Source organism: Bos indicus x Bos taurus, chromosome 1 (assembly GCF_003369695.1).
Source record: "Bos indicus x Bos taurus breed Angus x Brahman F1 hybrid chromosome 1, Bos_hybrid_MaternalHap_v2.0, whole genome shotgun sequence".
Taxonomy (NCBI): domain Eukaryota; kingdom Metazoa; phylum Chordata; class Mammalia; order Artiodactyla; family Bovidae; genus Bos; species Bos indicus x Bos taurus.
The window spans coordinates 121,852,858-121,872,397 of NC_040076.1; the positions used below are offsets into that span (position 1 = coordinate 121,852,858).

Genomic DNA, 19,540 nt, shown 5'->3' on the forward strand with positions numbered 1-19,540 from the left:
CGTGTCTGGTAGAGGACTCAGTATGACCACATAAGGTGAAAACCTTATGGTTTTTGCAGGACCCAGGAATATTTACCACGGTGAACTGTGGAAAGTTTTATCTTATTCTTCACATTTAAATGTATCAAATTCCTATGAGCATTATTTTTATGACTGTTGTGGGCATTTTTTAAAAAGTTTGACCTTTTGGGTTGATATGACTAAAGTCATTTTAAGTAGAAAAACTTTCTTGCCCTTTGAAAAGTTTTAAATCGGTTCAAAAAAACTTTTCTAAAGTACTTCAACACAGAAATAGCAATGCTACTAGAATGGAATGAGAAAGTTCCAGCAACCTTAAATTTTTATTCAAAGTCAAATCCGTACTTGAATTATGTGAAGAGAATTTTTGCCTTTTACATTTTGATCTACAGTAATTGCTTTTAGTTATAAAGGTAATGCCTACTTACAAAATTTTTAAATTATCAGAGTACAAGTAGCCCACAACTCCTCCATTTCAAGCTGTTGACTTCTGCTAATAGTTTGAGATATACTGTGGAGATATTAAGCTCTTCACTGGTGTTACAAAGACAAAACAATCATTTGCCAACTGTACCTTTATTACTTCAAATACATGATTTTTGTTGTTGTTTCGTTTCTAAGTTGTGTCTAACTCTTGAAACTCCATGGACTGTAGCCCTCCAGGCTCCTCCATCCATGGAATTTCCCAGGCAAGAATATTGAAGTGTGTTGCCATGGCCTCCTCTAGGGGATCTTGCCAACCCAGGGATAAAACCCCTGTTTCCTGCATTGGCAGGCAGAGTCTGTACCTTTGAGCTACCAGGAAAGTTTGAATACATGATGCTACCTGCAAAATATCTGAATCAGTTTGGTCCAAGTCTCCAATCTATGATTCTCTGACATAATGAGCTCTTTTTATCCATCTCTCCAGACAATTTATGGGGTCCTGTGCCTCAGAGGGTTTGATTTATTTGCCTTACTCTCAGGGTTTAGTTACCCTGGTAACTGGTCTTATAAAGCTAGTATTATTTCCTAAATCTTCAGTATTTAAAAAAGAAAATTATATCGGCAACTAGTAGTCTTGAAGAAAATACCCCTGATAGAAAAGATAGGGTTATCCTACAAGGCAGAAATCTAAAGTGGTCATACTTATGAAATCAGCTGTACTTATTTATAAGAAAAAGAGAAACTTGATATATTCATATAAATACTTTGTGAAGTCAGATTAATTCAGTTTTTTAAATAAACATGGAGGGGAGTTGGCTTGAGGTTTTAGTCAAAACAAATTTATTCTGATTTAAAATTTATCTTAAAATGTGTATTTGGCTAAAAAATAAAATTATTTAAAACTACAGACTTGTGTAAATTTAAAAGTAAGTTTTTGTCCTACCTCTCATTTTTCAGGTCCCTTTCCTATAGTAACAAAAATGTTAATTTTTTAAACTTTTTTGAAAGATTATTATGGTATTAATTTTTAATTTTTTGTAGCAATATCTTGATGAGAAATAAGCACTACTTTCCCCATCATTTTATGCTTAAAGGAACAGAAGCATAAAGAGTTTGTTACTAACTTTCCTATGGTTACTCAGATGGCAAGTGATAGAGCTGGAATTGGAATTAGAAACCCATCTGTTAGACTTCAGATTGTGTGAACTGAATCACTTTATGATTATATTATTAACAGTATTAAAATTTTTCTACCCTTTGAGCTAAAAGAAAGAAAAAATTAAATGCCAAATATGTATATATATATATGTAAATGTATATATGTATATATATGTAGCTAGATAGATATGTTTTAATTTTAAAGTTATTTTTTTGTAACAAAAAGCAATGATAAAATTTAATTCTCTAGGACAATCCCAGGGGCGGAGGAGCCTGATAGGCTGCTGTCCATGGGGTCACGAAGAGTAGGACGTGACTGAGCAACTTCACTCTCACTCTTCACTTTCATACATTGGAGAAGGAAATGGCAACCCACTCCAGTGTTCTTGCCTGGAGAATCCCAGGGACGGGGGAGCTTGGTGGGCTGCCGTCTATGGGGTCACACAGAGTCGGACATGACTGAAGCGACTTAGTAGCAGGACAATTTAGAATGAAAAAAAAAATGGTGTAGCTCTCTGAATTCAACTTTACTTTTACTAATTTTTAAAAATTGCCTAATTTTTATTTACTAATTTTACTACTTTAGTTTCACATTAGCAACATTTTAATCTTTTTTTTTTAAAAAAAATAGATTTAGAAGTGGACTGTCTGGTGGGGGAGAGTATGTCAAGGAATTTTTGCTTGTAAAGTCTGGTTCACCATGAAAGGGAAAGAGGAAACAGAGGGTAGGCAGCTTCCTTTTTAAAGCCCAGGACTTGGAGGTTGCATGAACATACCAATTCTACTCACATTTCACTGGAGTGGATTGCCATATCCTTCTCCAGGGAATCTCCCTGACCCAGAGATTGAACCCATGTCTCCTGTATCGCCTGCATTGGCAGACAGATTCTTTACCAGCTGATCCACAGGGAAAGCCCAAATTCATGTACAGAAAGTTATTGAATGTTGCCTGATACATACTACTATGTCAGCATATTAACAAACTCCTCAAGAGCAAGTCTGGCAAAGTGTGTGGAACAGCCTCCTTACTTCCCGGTTCAAATATCATAGCAGGGGCTTCTTTGGTGGTCCAGGGGTTACGACTCTGCACTTCCACTGCAGTGGGCATGGGTTTGCTTCCTGGTGGGGGAACTAAGATCCTGCATGTACCAGGGTGTGGCCAAAAATAAAACCAGCAACGTCCCCAGTCCTTCCTTGCTGGCACCCTCTTCCTGCCTCTGCACCACTCCAGGTATCACAGAAGTGCACTGGGACTATAGGCTATTAGGAAGACCTGGTGCTGAATTAAAGAGCATTTGTGTACTCTTCTTGTTTGCCACCTGCGATGGCAAGTCATGAAATTATCATCTTTGGAAATCGTTGGTTTTGTTAAAGAAAGATGCAGAAGAATTTGTGGTTGTAGCAAGAATAGAGAACTTCTTGCAGAGAGGAAACAGGTAGTGTGTGTCACATTTCATATTATAAGTCATTGTGATTCTATGGATGAACTGTGGGTAATACAATCTTCAGAAAAATCAATGAAACTATAGATTTAATTTTTAACATCTTTAAATATATTGAGCTTTAAAAAGATACACATGTGTGTATGCATTTAGTTTAGGATTTCAGGCTAAATCGTGAATCAAATTTAAATTTATTTATATTGATGACATTTAGTAGGTGGAAACATTTTGTCAAAGGTAATGACATCTGCGGAAATTATTATAGATGAGTACAAATTAGAAAGAAACGTTAGGCAGTTACAATGGCAGCCTCTGTCAGTAATAGCACTTCTACTATGTTATACAACAAGTTACTGATTTTTAACTTTTCAACACTTTTGGAATTTTGATTTTGGAGAGTACATGATTATTGAAAAAATTAAGACTAATACTAAAAAAGCTGCTTTTATTTGGACTTTATTACCAGTGTAACATAAATACTAATAACTTAATACAATCCATATAATTTAAGTTGAGGGAGAGTTGTTTGGTTTACTCTGCAAATAGTTGGAATTAATCTGATTTTGGATTCTAAATTTTGATTTTTATTAGAGAAAAATCATCTCTTGGTTTATATCTCTAAATTTTGACAACTGTATTTAAAACTTCTTCCCCCACCTCCTCATCAAACAGCTTTAATGTTATATTTGCTGGTGGTCCAGAAGAAGTTCTAAAAAAGTTTCAAAAGTCAAACCACAAAGTGGTCTTTGCAGCTGATGGAATTCTGTGGCCAGATAAAAGACTAGCAGACAAGTATCCCATTGTGCACATTGGGAAACGCTACCTGAATTCAGGAGGTGAGTAAGATACTGGAAGAAAAATATAATGCGAGTCATGGATTAAAATATTGATGAAACCACCTTTTAAAAAAATACGTAACTATAGACATGTTTTAAACAACCATTATCTTCTTATTACTATGGAAAAATTATATCTGTTTAAATTCACAGTGTGTTTTATAGTTGACAAAACATTTTCTCATCTGTTATATCATATGATGCTCCTAAAAACATTAGTAATGTGTTATTACTAGTGTAAATGTTATTTATGTATAAATGTTATTATTTCTACATTATAAGTGAGAAAACTGTGTTTCCCTAATTTAAGTGACTTCTCCAATAGGCATTCAGTTATTAAAGGAAAAACTACAGGGATTCTGGTCTTCTGACTATAATTTCATTAAGAATTTGCTGGCTCTAGGTTAATGGGTTTAGTAAATTCCCTTACTTAGGAAAAAGTGCAAGCTACACTTGAGTAGCTTTAACAAATAGGCATTAACTTTATCTATATTTTAAACAAATGGCCTCGTGGCTCAGATGGTAGAGAATCTGCCTGCCAATGCAGGAGATCCAGGTTTGATCCCTGGGTCAGGAAGATCCTCTGGAGAAGGGCATGGCAACCCACTCCAGTATTCTTGCCTGGAGAATTCCATGGACAGAAGAGCCTGGTGGGCTATAGTCCATGGGGTTGCAAAGAGTCAGACACGACTGAGTGACTAACAGTTTGGCTTTCTTTCACTTTTATTTTCTTATTTTAAATATACCGGAGTAAATGATTTGTCTTGAAATCATCCCTAGTCAAAAAGATTCAACATTGATTGCCTGGGTGAACTTAAAGTATTGCCTTAGCTATACCACTATGAATTAAGAAATAAATGATCAAATTTCCCCCTTCCATCAAAAAATAAAATGAAGTTTGACTTTAGATATTATTTTATTTCTTTAGACTGAGATTAATATAAAAATATGGCCAGAAAACGTGGATATAGGACAGGTAACTTGTCAGAGAAACAATGCTGGGTGGAAATTGCAAGCCACACTGGAAAGACAGATTTTATTGTGAATTACATAAAATAACCGATTATATTCAGGCCAGTTCAAATAAGTGCTGTTTGAGATAGCAGATCTGGGTTCTAGACTTCACTCAGTTACTTTTGTATATGAAACTTTGGACAAGTAACTTAGTTACAGCTCTATTCACCTGCATTTTCTTTTAGAAACCCATTTCCATGGTGATTCTTTGGAACTCCATCAGCCCATATAAATTTGCTCTTCTGAAACCTTAAATCTTAGTGTGTACTGCCAAGTTTCAGCTCCCTTTTTTTCTCTTCAATACATTTTTCGTTCACGGTTTTGGGGATCTCCTGACCATTTTCTTTTTCTCCTAATTTATCTACCATCTTTGGGTTTTACTTCAACATTCAAGTCCGAACCTAGGAGGGTTTCTCATATTGGTCACATTGTCCTCTTAGATTTACAGCAAAGATGGCTGCCTGCTCTTGACTTCTCTGTCTGGGCAATTTTAAATGAGAATGAGAGCTCCATCTGCTCCCAACTGTCAGACCCTCAGTGACACATGGCTTATCTTTTACCCTAAGTCCTAGATAGATTAAAAGCCACTTAGCTATGGAATTCTGGGATGAGTTTTACTTTGTATTTATTAGTTTTTCTAAACATGACAGGATTAGTGAAACATAACATATGTAAAATCTAGATAGTGAAATATTTACTCAAAAATCTAAATTTCAAACAGAGGCATAGTACTTTGGAAGCAGCAAAACTAGCGAGTGCCTTTGTGAGCAAGTTTAATTAAGGAGAATGTGTTTGTAAGTGAGAAAGTAATCGTGAAAAATGAAAGTGTTAAGTCTCTCAGTCATGTTCTGCTGCTGCTGCTGCTAAGTCACTTCAGTTGTGCCAGACTCTGTACGACCTCAGAGATGGCAGCCCACAGGCCCCTCTGTCCATGGGATTCTCCAGGCAAGAATACTGGAGTGGGTTTCCATTACCGGCTCCAGGAGATCTTCCTGACTCAGGGATCGAACCCAGGTATCCTGCATTGCAGGCAAATTCTTTATGATCTGAGCCACCAGGGAAGACCAAAAGTGATCAGACAGGGTATCAGAACATCAGCCTTATTCTTTCTGTAGTCAGAATAATTAAAGAAATGCTGGAAAATCTAAGTATGTTCAATAAAAGTTTATGTAAATTTATGAATGATATAGAGAGTTATTTAAGAGACATGAGTTTTGTTTGTGTGTACTTCATTTAGTTAAGAAAATCATGGAGAATAAACATGTTTCCTTAAGAGGAAAATGGTGGAATATTAGAAACTTTAGTCTTCTGAAATAATATGGCAGTTTAATAGAAAAATGTAAACCATAAACTACGTATCAAATGCTATGAAAATAAATGTAATTCCTTCTCATTTTAAAGGACATTTGTAATTTATAAAAAGGATAAGGAAACATAATTTTTGAAAAACAGTAATATAATCCATTGCAAAATGTCATATGTTGCTGCTTAGACATGTCTTTTTTATCACAGAAGATTGGTTTTAAGAGTTAAAAAATATATATTTTTCAGTGTTTTAGGATTTTTCTAATTTGGAAAAAATGAGCCACCAGTGATTGATTTAGTCATGTTTTCATTTTGTCTTGTTTTCTCTAGTTAACAATAATAGTCCTGCCTATTTCTTTTAATTCTTTTATTACTATGAGGACATTTTAATTTTGAGGATAATAAGTTAGGTTTCTTTTCAATTCTCAGGAGTAAAATTGCTCCTTGTTAAAAAGTATTGCATATCAATGAAACATAGCATTTGGCTGCATTTCTGAAATTCAGAGGAAGACTCAAACACAGGGAAAAATGATCCGGTTGTCTTTGTCTTTTATAGACAACTGTTGTTGGCATATTGAATGCTTGTGCTCTAAGGCCAAGGTAAAAAAATCCAATTTTAGACTTCCTTTTTCCAGACCATGACAAAACCTAGCCAGAAAATGGTTTAGCAGACATAGTAATGACTAGCTCAGTGAAGGAAAAATTCCCAAAATGTCCTAGATATAAAATTTCTTTGGGATGTTTGCAGTCAGTGACAAATCCAACATTCTTTTGATTGTGTTAGCATCTCTGGCACTGACATTAAAACCACTGTAGTATTTTTTTTTTTTTCCCCAGAAACAGTGAATCTTTTACACAGGATCTAAGAACAGCATTTCAGAAGAAATAAAATTCTTCTGATTCTGATTTTTTCCTAGTAACTCTTTTTTTCCCTAACATGTGTTTGAAAACATTAGTTCCCTCTCTTGTATCAATTAATTTGGGGAGATGAGTTGAATGGATGGGTTGTAGTAGCATGGAAACATATACACTACCATATGTAAAATAGATAGCTGGTGAGAATTTGCTGTATGACTCAGGGAACTCAAACCATGGCTCTGTGACAACCTAGAGGTGTTGAATGGAGTGGGAGGTAGGAGGGAAGTTCAAGAGGGAGGGGACCTATGTATACCTATGGCTGATTCATGTTGATGTATGGAAGAAACCAATACAATATTGTAAAACAGTTGTCCTTTAATTAAAAATAAATGGATTAAAAAATTAATTTGGGGAATGTGTTTATTCAAAGAGAGTCTTTTATTTGTACTTGATAGTAAAAACTTTTTTCTGTTTGAATTTATATATGAAACAAAGGACACTCAATAACTTATACTTCTCTCATGGTGAGCTGTGAAATTCTAAACTATGGATTAGGACTAATAGCTTCACAAATCTATGCAACTGGTCTATGAAATTAACACAGACATGAATATTGCTCTTTGAATTCTAAATCCTCTATTCATTCTCTTTTCTATTGCAGGATTTATTGGTTATGCTCCTTATATCAACCGTATAGTTCAGCAGTGGAATCTCCAGGATAATGATGATGATCAGTTATTTTACACTAAAATTTACATTGATCCACTGAAGAGGGTAGGTAATAGCTCTTACTTTCAATGTAATGTCTGGGTTCAAGTGGCTACTGGCACTCCAGTCATTGCATCCATATTCTGGGCAATTTTACAGGCAGAGTAATAAATATGGGGCCATCTCAGTTGTGTCAACTCTAAGGAGAGCCTATCTGGAAGTCTAACAAAATGCTTTCTTATACTTTTCTTTGATCAGAACATATTTATTTGGCTACATATAATATGGAAAGGGTTCCCTGGTGGCTCAGTCAGTAAAGAATCTGCCTGCAATGCAGGAAACCGAGGTTAGATCCCTGAGTCAGGAAGATCCCTGGAGAAGGAAATGGCAACCCACTCAAATATTCTTGCCTGGGAAATCCCATGGACAGAGGAGCCTAGTGGGCTACAGGCCATGGGGTCGCCAGTGTCAGACATGACTTAGCGACTAAACCACATACACACCATATCACAAAATACAGAGGAGTTTTGTTCTTTATTTCAAGCACATGTGTTCTACTAAAATCTGAATTCTCTTATTAAGAGGAAGAATGTTGGGAACAAGAGCACCTTGCCTTAAACCCTAAGGACAATATTCCTGAGATTGATTTAAATGGAACTTTGGAGAAAACTAAAAACAAAGTTCTTTAATTTGATAGATACTATTTTCAGTATAATTACCTAATATAAGTTAATATTCCATAAGTTTATTTTGTATAATCAATACAGTTCTAAAATTTATTCAGTTGTGTGTTTCAGGGTACTGTCACTAGGAAACAAGTGTTTTTTTTTTTTTTTTTTAAGTATATTTTAGAGTGAGTTTGCACTGTGTCTGCTTTTGTATTTTTGATAAATACTATCTAAATATTTTCATTAGATACTTCTTAAGAAACTTTATTCTTAATTTTTTTTTTTTTTTACTGTCTCTTATGTGACTGACACAACCAGCCTGAGGACTTGATCTCTCATTTGAGAGGCGAAACCTACTCTTGGCATGAATGTTAGCCCTTGCAGCTTGATGCCTGTCTTTCTGAGTGTAATTCCACAGTGAAAGTGCTCTGAGTGTTATTTAATTGTTTTTGCTTTAGGATGCTTCCTCTGAAATCTCACTGCTGGGTCTGTAGTATTTTTAGTTGTGTAAATACTATTTATGTTTTCTATAAGCATAAGATTTAATGTGGTTAACATGTGTCTTAGTCTGCTTGGTTTGCCATAACAAAATATCATAGACTGGGTGGCTTAAATAACAGAAATTGTTTTCGCAGAGTTCTGGAGGCTAGAAGTCTGATATCAGGGTGCCAGAATAGTTGGATTCTGGGGAGAACTCTCTTCCTGCCTTGTAGATGTCAGCCACCTTCTTGCTGCATTCCACATGGTGGAGAGAGAGATAAGAGATAGAGAGTGAAGTTTGGGGCTTGAACGTATGAATTTTCAGAGAAAACAAACATTCCATCTGTAATAGCGTGCAAAGACAATTCTAGGAATATTATTTCAGAGCAATGTAGCTGAAAAATTGGTCCATTGAGAATAAGGTTGTAAAGTAGATTAATGTTTATGATTACGTTGTCTTCCAGGGAGCAAGTGTCTTAATTTCATGGCTGCAATCACCATCTGTAGTGATTTTGGAGCCAAAGAAAATAAAATCTGCCACTGTTTCCAATTTTTCCCCATCTATTTGCCATGAATTGATGGGACTGGATGCCAAGATCTTAGTTTTTAAATGTTAAGATTTAAGCCAGCCTTTTCTCATTCTTCTTTCACCATCAAGAAGCTCTTTAGTTCCTCTTCACTTTCTGCCATTAGATTGGTATCATCTGCATAGCTGAGGTTGTTGATATTTCTCTCAGCAATCTTGATTCCAGCTTGTGATTCATCCAACCAGGCATTTTACATGATGTGCTCTGCATATAAGTTAAAAAGCAGGGTGATAATATACAGCCTTGATGACCTCCTTTCCCAATTTGGAACCAGTCTGTTGTTCCATGTCTGGTTCTAACTGTTGCTTTTTAACCTGCATACAGGTTTCTTGGGAGACAGGTAAGGTGGTCTTGTATTCCATCTCTTTTAAGAATATTCCACAGTTTGTTGTGATCCAAATAGTCAAAGGCTTTAGTGTAGTCAATGAAGCAGAAGTAAATGTTTTTCAGGAATCCCTTTGCTTTATATTTGATCCAATAGATGTTGGCAATTTGATTTCTGGTTCCTCTGCCTTTTCTAAATCCAGCTTGTACATCTGGAAGTTCTCGGTTCACATAACGAATACTAGCTTGAAGGATTTTGATCATGTGAAATGAGCTAGCATGTGAAATAAGCACAATTGTCCAATAGTTTGAACATTCTTTGGCATTGGCTGTCTTTAGAATTGGAATGAAAACTGACCTTTTCTAGTCCTGCAGTCACTGCTGAGTTTTCTAGATTTGCAGACATATCGAGTGCAGCACATTAACAGAATCATCCTTTAGGATTTTAAATAGCTCAACTGGGATTCCACCACCTCCGCTAGCTTTGTTCATAGTAATGCTTCCTAAGGCCTACTTGACTTCACTTTCCAGGATGTCTGGCTCTAGGTGAGTGACCACACTATCATTTTTATCCACATCATTAAGACCTTTTTTGTGTGGTTCTTCTGTGTATTCTTGCTACTTCTTAATATCTTCTGCTTCGATTAGGTCCTCACCATTTCTATCCTTTATTGTGCCCATCTTTGCATAAACTGTTGCCTTAGTATCTCCAGTTTTCTTGAAGAGATCTCTAGTCTTTCCTATTCTATTTTTTTCTTATTTCTTTGCATTGTTTACTTAAGAAGGCTTTCTTATCTCTCCTTGCTATTCTCTGTAACTCTGCATTCAGTTGGGTATATCTTTCCCTTTCTCCTTTGCCTTTTGCTTCTCTTCTTATAAACCTGTTTTAGAGTCAGGCAGATGATACTGCATAATAATAATACCCAATCTTAATAGCTTAATATAACACATAACATGGATCTTTCTGAAGAAGTTTATTGGACTAATTTGTGTTTTGGATCTTCATATTCCCCCAAAGAGCAAACTATATCAACATGAGTGTTGTTTGCTGTTTCTTTTGTCATTTTAAATATTTTTTTTCCATTCTTATTTTTAGGAAGCTATTAACATCACATTGGATCACAAATGTAAAATTTTCCAGACCTTAAATGGAGCTGTAGGTATGCTTCTTAAATAGCGGGTTACTCATGTGTGCAAATGAACACCAGTGTTGTAAACTGTTTATCCTTTTTTATATTCATTTTGGAGCTATGACTAAGGTTGACATGTAGGTATTGCAACTATTAAGCAAAATATTGGAGTTAAGCTAAGCCTGATATAAATACATTCAGTTAAAATCTTTTCCTACGAATAGTACAGAAAGATAAACTTCTGCCCTTAGGTAACTTAAACTTTAGTGATTTACCACTGGGGACTCTAGATATAGTTTTAAATTAATTATATTTTGTTATATCAGTTTTCAGTATCAGCTTTTAATATTATGAATTACTCAGCAGTATTACATTATTTTAATCTAGGTTAAAGGTAACTGGTAATAAGACATGTACTGTGGAGTGTGGTGTATGTGTGTATGCATGCCTGTATATGTTTTCCTTGTAGACATGTATTTAGATAAAAATACATGAATACATTAAATTTAATTAATTGATACATTAAATTTAATTAATTGATACATTAAAAAATACATTGGTACATTAATGCATTAATACCTCACAAATTAAAAATATATTGCAATTCAATATACTTCTTTAAGGCAGTTCATAAATTAAAAGATTCTTAGAGTAGAAGTGCTCTGGATTTAGTTCAGAGTGCTCTGGAAATATGAGGAAAGGAGCTTGAATACAAAAAAAATGTTTCTGCTCCTTGTTTCAGCTCCTTGTGCTGACTTGTGTATTCCTGGAATTAGCATTAGGCCTGATATTCAAGAACTGGAAGTACTATCAATGATGCCAGTTGTAGAAACCTAGCTTATGCCTGGCAGTTTTCTACTTGCTAGACATATATTGTTATCTTCATAATAGCCTAGAAAAGCAGGCAAGAATCCCATTTTACAGATGAATAAATTGAGACAATAATTTAATTCATTTGGGATTACATCACTTTCAAAAGACAGAGACAGTATTGTGAAGATGCTTTCTTTTAACCAAGACCTCTCCGTGTCTTAGCAGCTCAGTTTGCCAGCACCAGGTTGGAGAAGGTTAGGTGCTTAGAACCTGCATCTGTGTCAGTGTTGTCCTTCATTTTGGATATCTGCTGACTTGAAGCAGGCAAAGTTTCTAAAAGTGTCGCACATGGAATAGCATGCCTGAGAAATTTTATAACAAACTAAAATGTATAGATAGATGTGTACGTGTATATGTGTATATGAACACATACATACACATTTTAAATGACTAAAATCTGTCTTTTTAAAAATCCAGATGAAGTTGTTTTGAAATTTGAAAATGGCAAAGCCAGAGCTAAAAATGTATTTTATGAAACATTACCAGTGATGATTAATGGAAATGGACCTACCAAGGTGAGTCACAGTGGAGACCTTTCTCTGTTTCTTTATTTCTTGAGGATAGATTACAGAGAAGTATATATTGATAGAATGACTTCCCCTCCTTCCCCTTTTCCCCCTTCTTCCCCTCTCCCTCCTTCTCTTCCTTCCTCCCCTCTCCCTCCTTCCCTTCCTTCCTCCCCTCCCCCTATTTCCTTCTCTCCCACCTTTTCCTCCCCCTCTTCCTCCTTTAATATCTTTAAGAGGCTTGATAAATAACAAGGTTCTACTGTATAGACAGGGATATTCAATACCCTATGATAAATCATAATGGAAAGAATATTAAAAAAAATAATGTCTATTCATGTTTAACTGAGTTACCTTGCTGTACAGCAGAGGTTGCCACAACGTATTTTGGTGCCAACAATCTACTAGTTTCATTCCTTTATGTACTATATGATCTGATTTCATTCAGATTAATCAAACTGATGATTTTTTCCTCAGAAGATTGATAGCTTTCTATTCTATTTGTAACACATTTCAGTTTAGTGTTTAATGGAACAGCTTACTTGAGAGTGAACCACATTCCCTCAATACAGAGTATCCTTTCTGAATAAATGTTGAAGTTTATAAGGGTTCATTTTTTTCACTTGAGTCACTACTGTCAAAGTTAACAGCTCTATTAACACTGGGATGTAACTGTGTATCCAGAAAGATTCCTCTTGAATTTATGATGGGCCTGGAAAATCCTATGGATGGAGGAGCCTGGTAGGCTGCAGTTATGGGATCTCTAAGAGTTAGACACAACTAAGCGACTTCACTTTCACTTTTCACTTTCATGCATTGGAGAAGGAAATGGCAGCCCACTCCAATGTTCTTGCCTGGAGAATCCCAGGGACGGGGGAGCCTGGTGGGCTGCCGTCTATGGGGTCGCACAGAGTCGGACACAACTTAAGTGACTTAGCAATAGTTGAAAGACATAATTTTTCTAATGAAATTTTATATGTTTTTCAAATATATATAATTGATTGTGCTGAAAGTGTTCCTGACTGAAAAATCTGTAATGAGTATTACAGAAATTTGTATTTCTGGTATCCAGTTAAAATGGAAATATGAATTGTTTTGTATATACCTACATATATGTATTATATATATACACATACACATATATACATACACATACATCTATATACACACACATATACACACATATGGTTAGTGATATCGTGCTTAAAACAATGTTCTGGGATACCAAGATGATGCCTGGATTACCCATAAGTACATAGAAAAGAGATTATTAGATAAATTTGCATTGTGGGAAGAGAGATGGGAGATGAGGTCTGCTATTTCAGAGGAGTGAGAAGCTTGAATTCCAATAAAAGCTATATGCATGGGAAGACAGTCAAGGAAAAGCCCACATTGGCAGCTTTTCCACCATAAAAATGGAGAAAGTAGATTATCCTTCTCTAGTTACTTTCCACCTTGCTTTTCAGCACATTCCAGCCCTCCTACAGAACCTTGGCTGTGCACTCCTTTTTCTGTCTGATAACAGTTTTCCCAGCTCTAGCCTCTCCTTCTCATCAACATTTTAAAGACGTCAAGTCGTTCTCATCCCATGAACCCAGCCAACACAAACTGTAACATCCTTCTCAGTCTACGTTGCTTCCCAGCAACATAGGACATTTTCCTTCCCCTCCCAGCCACACTCTTTAGAGACTGTTGCTCTTCCCACCACCCAGGAACGGCTCCTGCCAAAGTGTTGTGATATCCTTGTTAAGGAGTAGACACGAAGGAGCTCTCATTTATCTTTCATCCAAAGATAACATTTGCTGATGTTCATCCCATTTAGTTCAATTTGAAATACTTGCCTTTGCTTCCATCATGCTCTGTTGGTTTGTCTAATAACTTTCTGGCCAATCCTCATTCTTCTTTAGTTTCTCTCTTTCTCTTTCTTATATTATTTATTTTCTTATTTACGGCTGTGCTGGGTTTTCATTGCTGTGCAAGCACTTTCTCTACTTGTGGCGAGTGAGGGCTGCTCTCTAGCTGTGGTGCTAGAGCTTCTCATTGCAGTGGCTTTTCTTGTTGCAGAGCACAGACTCTAGGCACGTGGGCTTTAATAATTGCAGTGCAGAGGCTCAGTATTTGTGGCTCTCAGGCTCTAGAGCCCAGGCTCAGTATTTGTGGCACACAGGTTTAGTTGCTCAGTGGCATGTGAGATCTTCCCAGACCAGGGATTGAACCTGTGTCCCCTGCATTGGCGGGCAGATTCTTAACCACTGGACCACCAGGGAAAGTCCCTTAATATAAATTTTTAATATTTAACACTTTGTGTAGTGAAATTCAGGGGTCCCATGGTCCTCTTCCTGTATTGTTTTAGTTAAGTATTCTGTAGGTATCTGTCAGAGACATTCTTTTCTCTGTATTCTTAGGTAGTCTGCTTCATTCCCAAGTGAGCAAATCTCTTAGTGCTGATTATTTTCAAATCCTTGCTGTAGCTTCTATCTTTCCTGAGCTCTGGGTTTGAATGCCCAATTGTTAGATTTATCTGTGTGTCAAGGCCTAGAGCTCAAGACCTTCAGTTCTTTCCCCCTTCCACCCAGTTGATTAGCCACAACCTGGTGTTTGTTTTGGCTGTAGTTGCCTCTCTCTTCCAGTCCCCCTGGAGAAGTAAATGGCAACCCACTCCAGTATTCTTGCCTGGAAAATCCCACAGACAGAGGAGCCTGGCAGGCTACAGTCCATGGGGTCGCAAGAGTTGGACATGACTAAGCAACTAAACCAACCATCCAATCCAAGAGCTATACCTTCTAACTCTGTGCATGGTGGTTTGACTAATTTTCTTAGAGTCAAGAGCAACTTTTTAGTTCAGGCCACCTGCAACCTCCCACCAGTAACAGTCATCTGCCAGCAGCTTGGACCTAGAGTATTCTGCAGAAGCAAAAACCCAGTCACATTACTCAACCTGTGTGCTGCCCTCTGTAGTCTTAGCTATGAAGTTCCACATTCTCAACTTGTTTTGTAAAGTTTTTTCTTTTTCCTTTGAAGTTTGCTTCTGGTTTAGGGGTCCCCGGTCTACCATCCCATCTTCTCCCCCACTCCTGGTACTATAATATCTATACATCATTTCTCCTCATTCTCTCCCTCAACTCCTGCCATATAGAGTTAATTTAAACTTTGGAAACGTTTCATGTTTCCTCTGTCTACAAGTCTTCTGTACGTGCACATCACTCATTGTGGAATCCTCTGACCCTAATTCCTATCTGCTGTACCCATCTATTAAGTGCTATTCATCTTTTGTGTGTGGTTAGTCAGTCATGTCTGACTCTTTTGTGACCCTTTGGACAGAAGCCTGCCAGGCTTCTCTGTCCATGGGACTCTCCAGGCAAGAATACTAGAGTGGGTTCCCATGCCTTCTTCCAGGGGATCATCCTGACCCAGGAATTGAACCCATGTCTCCTGTGTCTCCTGCATTGCAGGTGGATTCTTTACTTGCTGAGCCATTCATCTTTTAGGTGTCAGCTTAGTCTTTACTCCTCAAGTTTCCTACATGCCTTTATAATATCTGGAACTTTGTCTGTCACAGAACATAATACCACACACTGTACAGGGACAGGATTGACCTGTTTTACATTTTTGTCTCTTATTGGGTCTGTAGCCTAGGAATTATAGAAATCGTATCTATCCTGTTCACTTTTTGTTTTGCCAGGCTTCGGCACATGTGCAGCATATATTTGTCTTTCAACAAATTGTGACTGAATGTCAAGGTCTATAAATAGTCCAGTGACTTAGCATTATTTTTGGGAATAGTGAAATGGACTTTTTTCTGGCAAGGCAAAATATTCATGCAATATGTGTGGGTCCCTGTAACTGTTCCTAGACAGATAAATGGACTTCTATAGGCAGACATCTATAACTAAATAGTGTGCTATTTCTCCTTGGTAATGTAATACTTGAATCAAACTTAAATGTCTTTAAGAGGGCGGTTGGTCCCAAAAATTTGGCTATTTTGAGTGAGGCCTGATATTCAGTGATTTCATTGTATTCACCAGTTTTTTCCAGATTTCCAGGGTAATGCTGATAGTTTTACAAAGTGACTAAAAGACTTCTCATAAGAAAACTAGCCCTTAGTCCTTAGTCATTTAGAAAGTTCTGTATGTACTACAAAATTTTAAGTCTTCTGAGCAACATTTTTAGTTTGGGCTCTCTGTTTCTGGCATTTCAAGCAGTATGATGATCCCATTATATTTTCTGTGACATGACCTTATAATTCTACTTGGCAGCAAAAATGAAGGAATTTTTTATTGTAAAATTATATTTGGTATAATATAAAATTTGAGAAAGGACTATATAAATGAGCATTCAAAGCAGTGCCTTCAAACTAATGCCAATACTTTATTTAGTGATATGTTAAAAAATATCATATTTTACCCAGGATAATGAAGGAAAAAAAAGCAGATTACTCTTTTTAGATATACCATTTTTATTTAACCATCATAAAAGATGAAAGGATTTTTATATATTTTGTAAGTTAGCTTTATTTATTATTTTATTTAGTAAGGAATGATTATAATGTCAGTGGTTTTGAGCCATAACCTCATGAATGTTAATATTTAAACCATTTTTATTTAAAAATGTGCATAATGTAAAAATGGTAAATTGTTGATAATGTGTTTATAGACCAAAGTATGTAAAGATGAGTTTATTTCTTACTTTCTTGAAATCTCATGCTGTTTAACTTTTAAATTATAAATAATTTTAAAAATCACTTAAAATCCCACTACATCTCATTTTGTTTTCATTCATAGTTACTTTCAGTCTTTATGTCCTTGCAATATTGTACCTTTAAGCATTCATATTTTTCATTTGTTTTCATAATGATGTATAAACAACTTTGTTGCTTTTAAATTAACATTTTATTTGAAATATGTTTTGTATTTATTCTACATAATTGTCTTCATACTTGTCTAGGTATACTTTAACATAAATCAGTTTTTAGATAGAAACCATGCCTTCTGGTTTGAAGTTTTGCTTTTTATTCTTGAAACTTATTTACTGTTAGTAACACATCATAAGATGCTTATCTTAATTCCTAACTTATTTCTTTTAAATATCAGATAATGTACTTCTTAAGGTAAATCATTATGAAATTGGTAGTATTTTTTATACAAACAGAAGTTAAACATAAGAAAAGCAGATCATCTAATTTGCATGAAAACAAATCATTTCAGAAATGAATTTGATCCACAATAAAAATAGGGACTCTCATTTTGTGCATATAAACCTCAATGCTTGGGTCACTATGACCTTGAATACTTGGGTGACTTGAAAAAAAATGAAAGAAAAAAGAAAAGATTCAGTTGGAAAAGTTTCTCTGCCAGTGACATGACATCACCCTTGGAAATGTTTCGATATTGTGAAAACAGGATTAAGAAAGCACTACCACCTAGTAGCTGGGGACTTCCTGGAACAGCCTAACTACATAAACAGTTCTCTGCACTTTCCAAAGCTGCCAGCACAAATGTCTGCGATTTTTGATGAAGAAAACAGATGTAAACAGAGGGTAAGGGTGATGGGTAACCTCTGCCTGTGTGATGAGAGATCCAAAAAGAGAGAGATTTCCAGTCTTACTGATCTCTGAAAATCAAATAGATGTAAAAAGTAAAAAAGTTATAAAGTTTTAATTCTGAAAACTAAATATAATGTCTTTTATGCTCTAACCTTTTAAAAAATATATTGATCATTTTCAAATTCACCTAGGGGTCCTAACAAACTAATCAATAATTCATGAAATAAATATTTAATTTCTTATGAGATTTCTGAGATGAGGAAGGTGCCAGTCTTTATATATAGGTGGGAATTTTAGATATGTCCAACCATGGGGGGGACTTTTTTTTTCTTCTAAAAAAATTATTTCCCAGGATATTTAAAACTGTGTATTTCTCACCAGCTTTTTAAAAACTTCCTTTTAGAAATAATGCTTAATAGAGAACCCATTTAAACATGAATCTCTATTTTTAATTCAAAATCATAATGTTATATAGGACATGAATAATTAACATTTGCACTTATAGTGTGACAATAGTCAAAATTTTGTTTTTGTTATAGAAAGATATTCAAATCATCGTATTGATTCTTGAAATGTCATTAATGAATATCATAACTGCATATTTTCTGCCTTGTAATTTGTTTCCTGACTTTTCATGTAGTACAAGAGGGATGTGAATGAGTTACTATTCCATGTCTTATGATTGTGCTATATAGAATAATGTGACTGTCTATAATATCTACAAAACACAAAGGTTTTCTCTTTGTAATTATACTGTACTTGTTTCAATAGCCTTTGCTTCAGTTTTAGTACAATAGAAATATTTGAATGTAATACCAAATATTTGAGAGGAATCAGATAAAATAGTACTGAACTAATTTCTTTTTAAATTTTATTTTATTTTAAAACTTTACAATATTGTATTAGTTTTGCCAAATATCGAAATGAATCCGCCACAGGTATACCTGTGTTCCCCATCCTGAACCCTCCTCCCTCCTCCCTCCCCATACCCTCACTCTGGGTCATCCCAGTGCACCAGCCCCAAGCATCCAGTATCGTGCATCAATCCTGGACTGGCGACTCGTTTCATACATGATGTTATACATGTTTCAATGCTATTCTCCCAAATCTCCCCACCCTCTCCCTCTCCCACAGAGTCCATAAGACTGATCTATACATCAGTGTCTCTTTTGCTGTCTCGTACACAGGGTTATTGTTACCATCTTTCTAAATTCCATATATATGCGTTAGTATACTGTACTGGTATTTTACTTTCTGGCTTACTTCACTCTGTATAATAGGTTCCAGTTTCATCCATCTCATTAGAACTGATTCAAATGTATTCTTTTTAATGGCTGAGTAATATTCCATTGTGTATATGTACCACAGCTTTCTTATCCATTCATCGGCTGATGGGCAGCTAGGTTGCTTCCATGTCCTGGCTATTATAAACAGTGCTGCAATGAACATTGGGGTACACGTGTCTCTTTCCCTTCTGGTTTCCTCAGTGTGTATGCCCAGCAGTGGGATTGCTGGATCATAAGGCAGTTCTATTTCCAGTTTTTTAAGGAATCTCCACACTGTTCTCCATAGTGGCTGTACTAGTTTGCATTCCCACCAACAGTGTAAGAGGGTTCCCTTTTCTCCACACCCTCTCCAGCATTTATTGCTTGTAGACTTTTGGAT

At 35.8% G+C, this 19,540-nt stretch overlaps 1 protein-coding gene across 2 annotated transcripts in view; it reads left to right on the forward strand.

Moving 5' to 3' along the window:
- PLOD2 (procollagen-lysine,2-oxoglutarate 5-dioxygenase 2) overlaps positions 1–19,540 on the forward strand; it is a 121,159-nt gene that overhangs the window by 66,488 nt on the left and 35,131 nt on the right. For both annotated transcript variants that reach the window (XM_027544067.1, XM_027544076.1), the window contains exons 4-7: positions 3,717–3,880; positions 7,719–7,831; positions 10,921–10,984; positions 12,245–12,342. In XM_027544067.1, the coding sequence (XP_027399868.1) occupies positions 3,717–3,880; positions 7,719–7,831; positions 10,921–10,984; positions 12,245–12,342 (439 nt within the window). The remainder of the gene's footprint in view (positions 1–3,716; positions 3,881–7,718; positions 7,832–10,920; positions 10,985–12,244; positions 12,343–19,540) is intronic.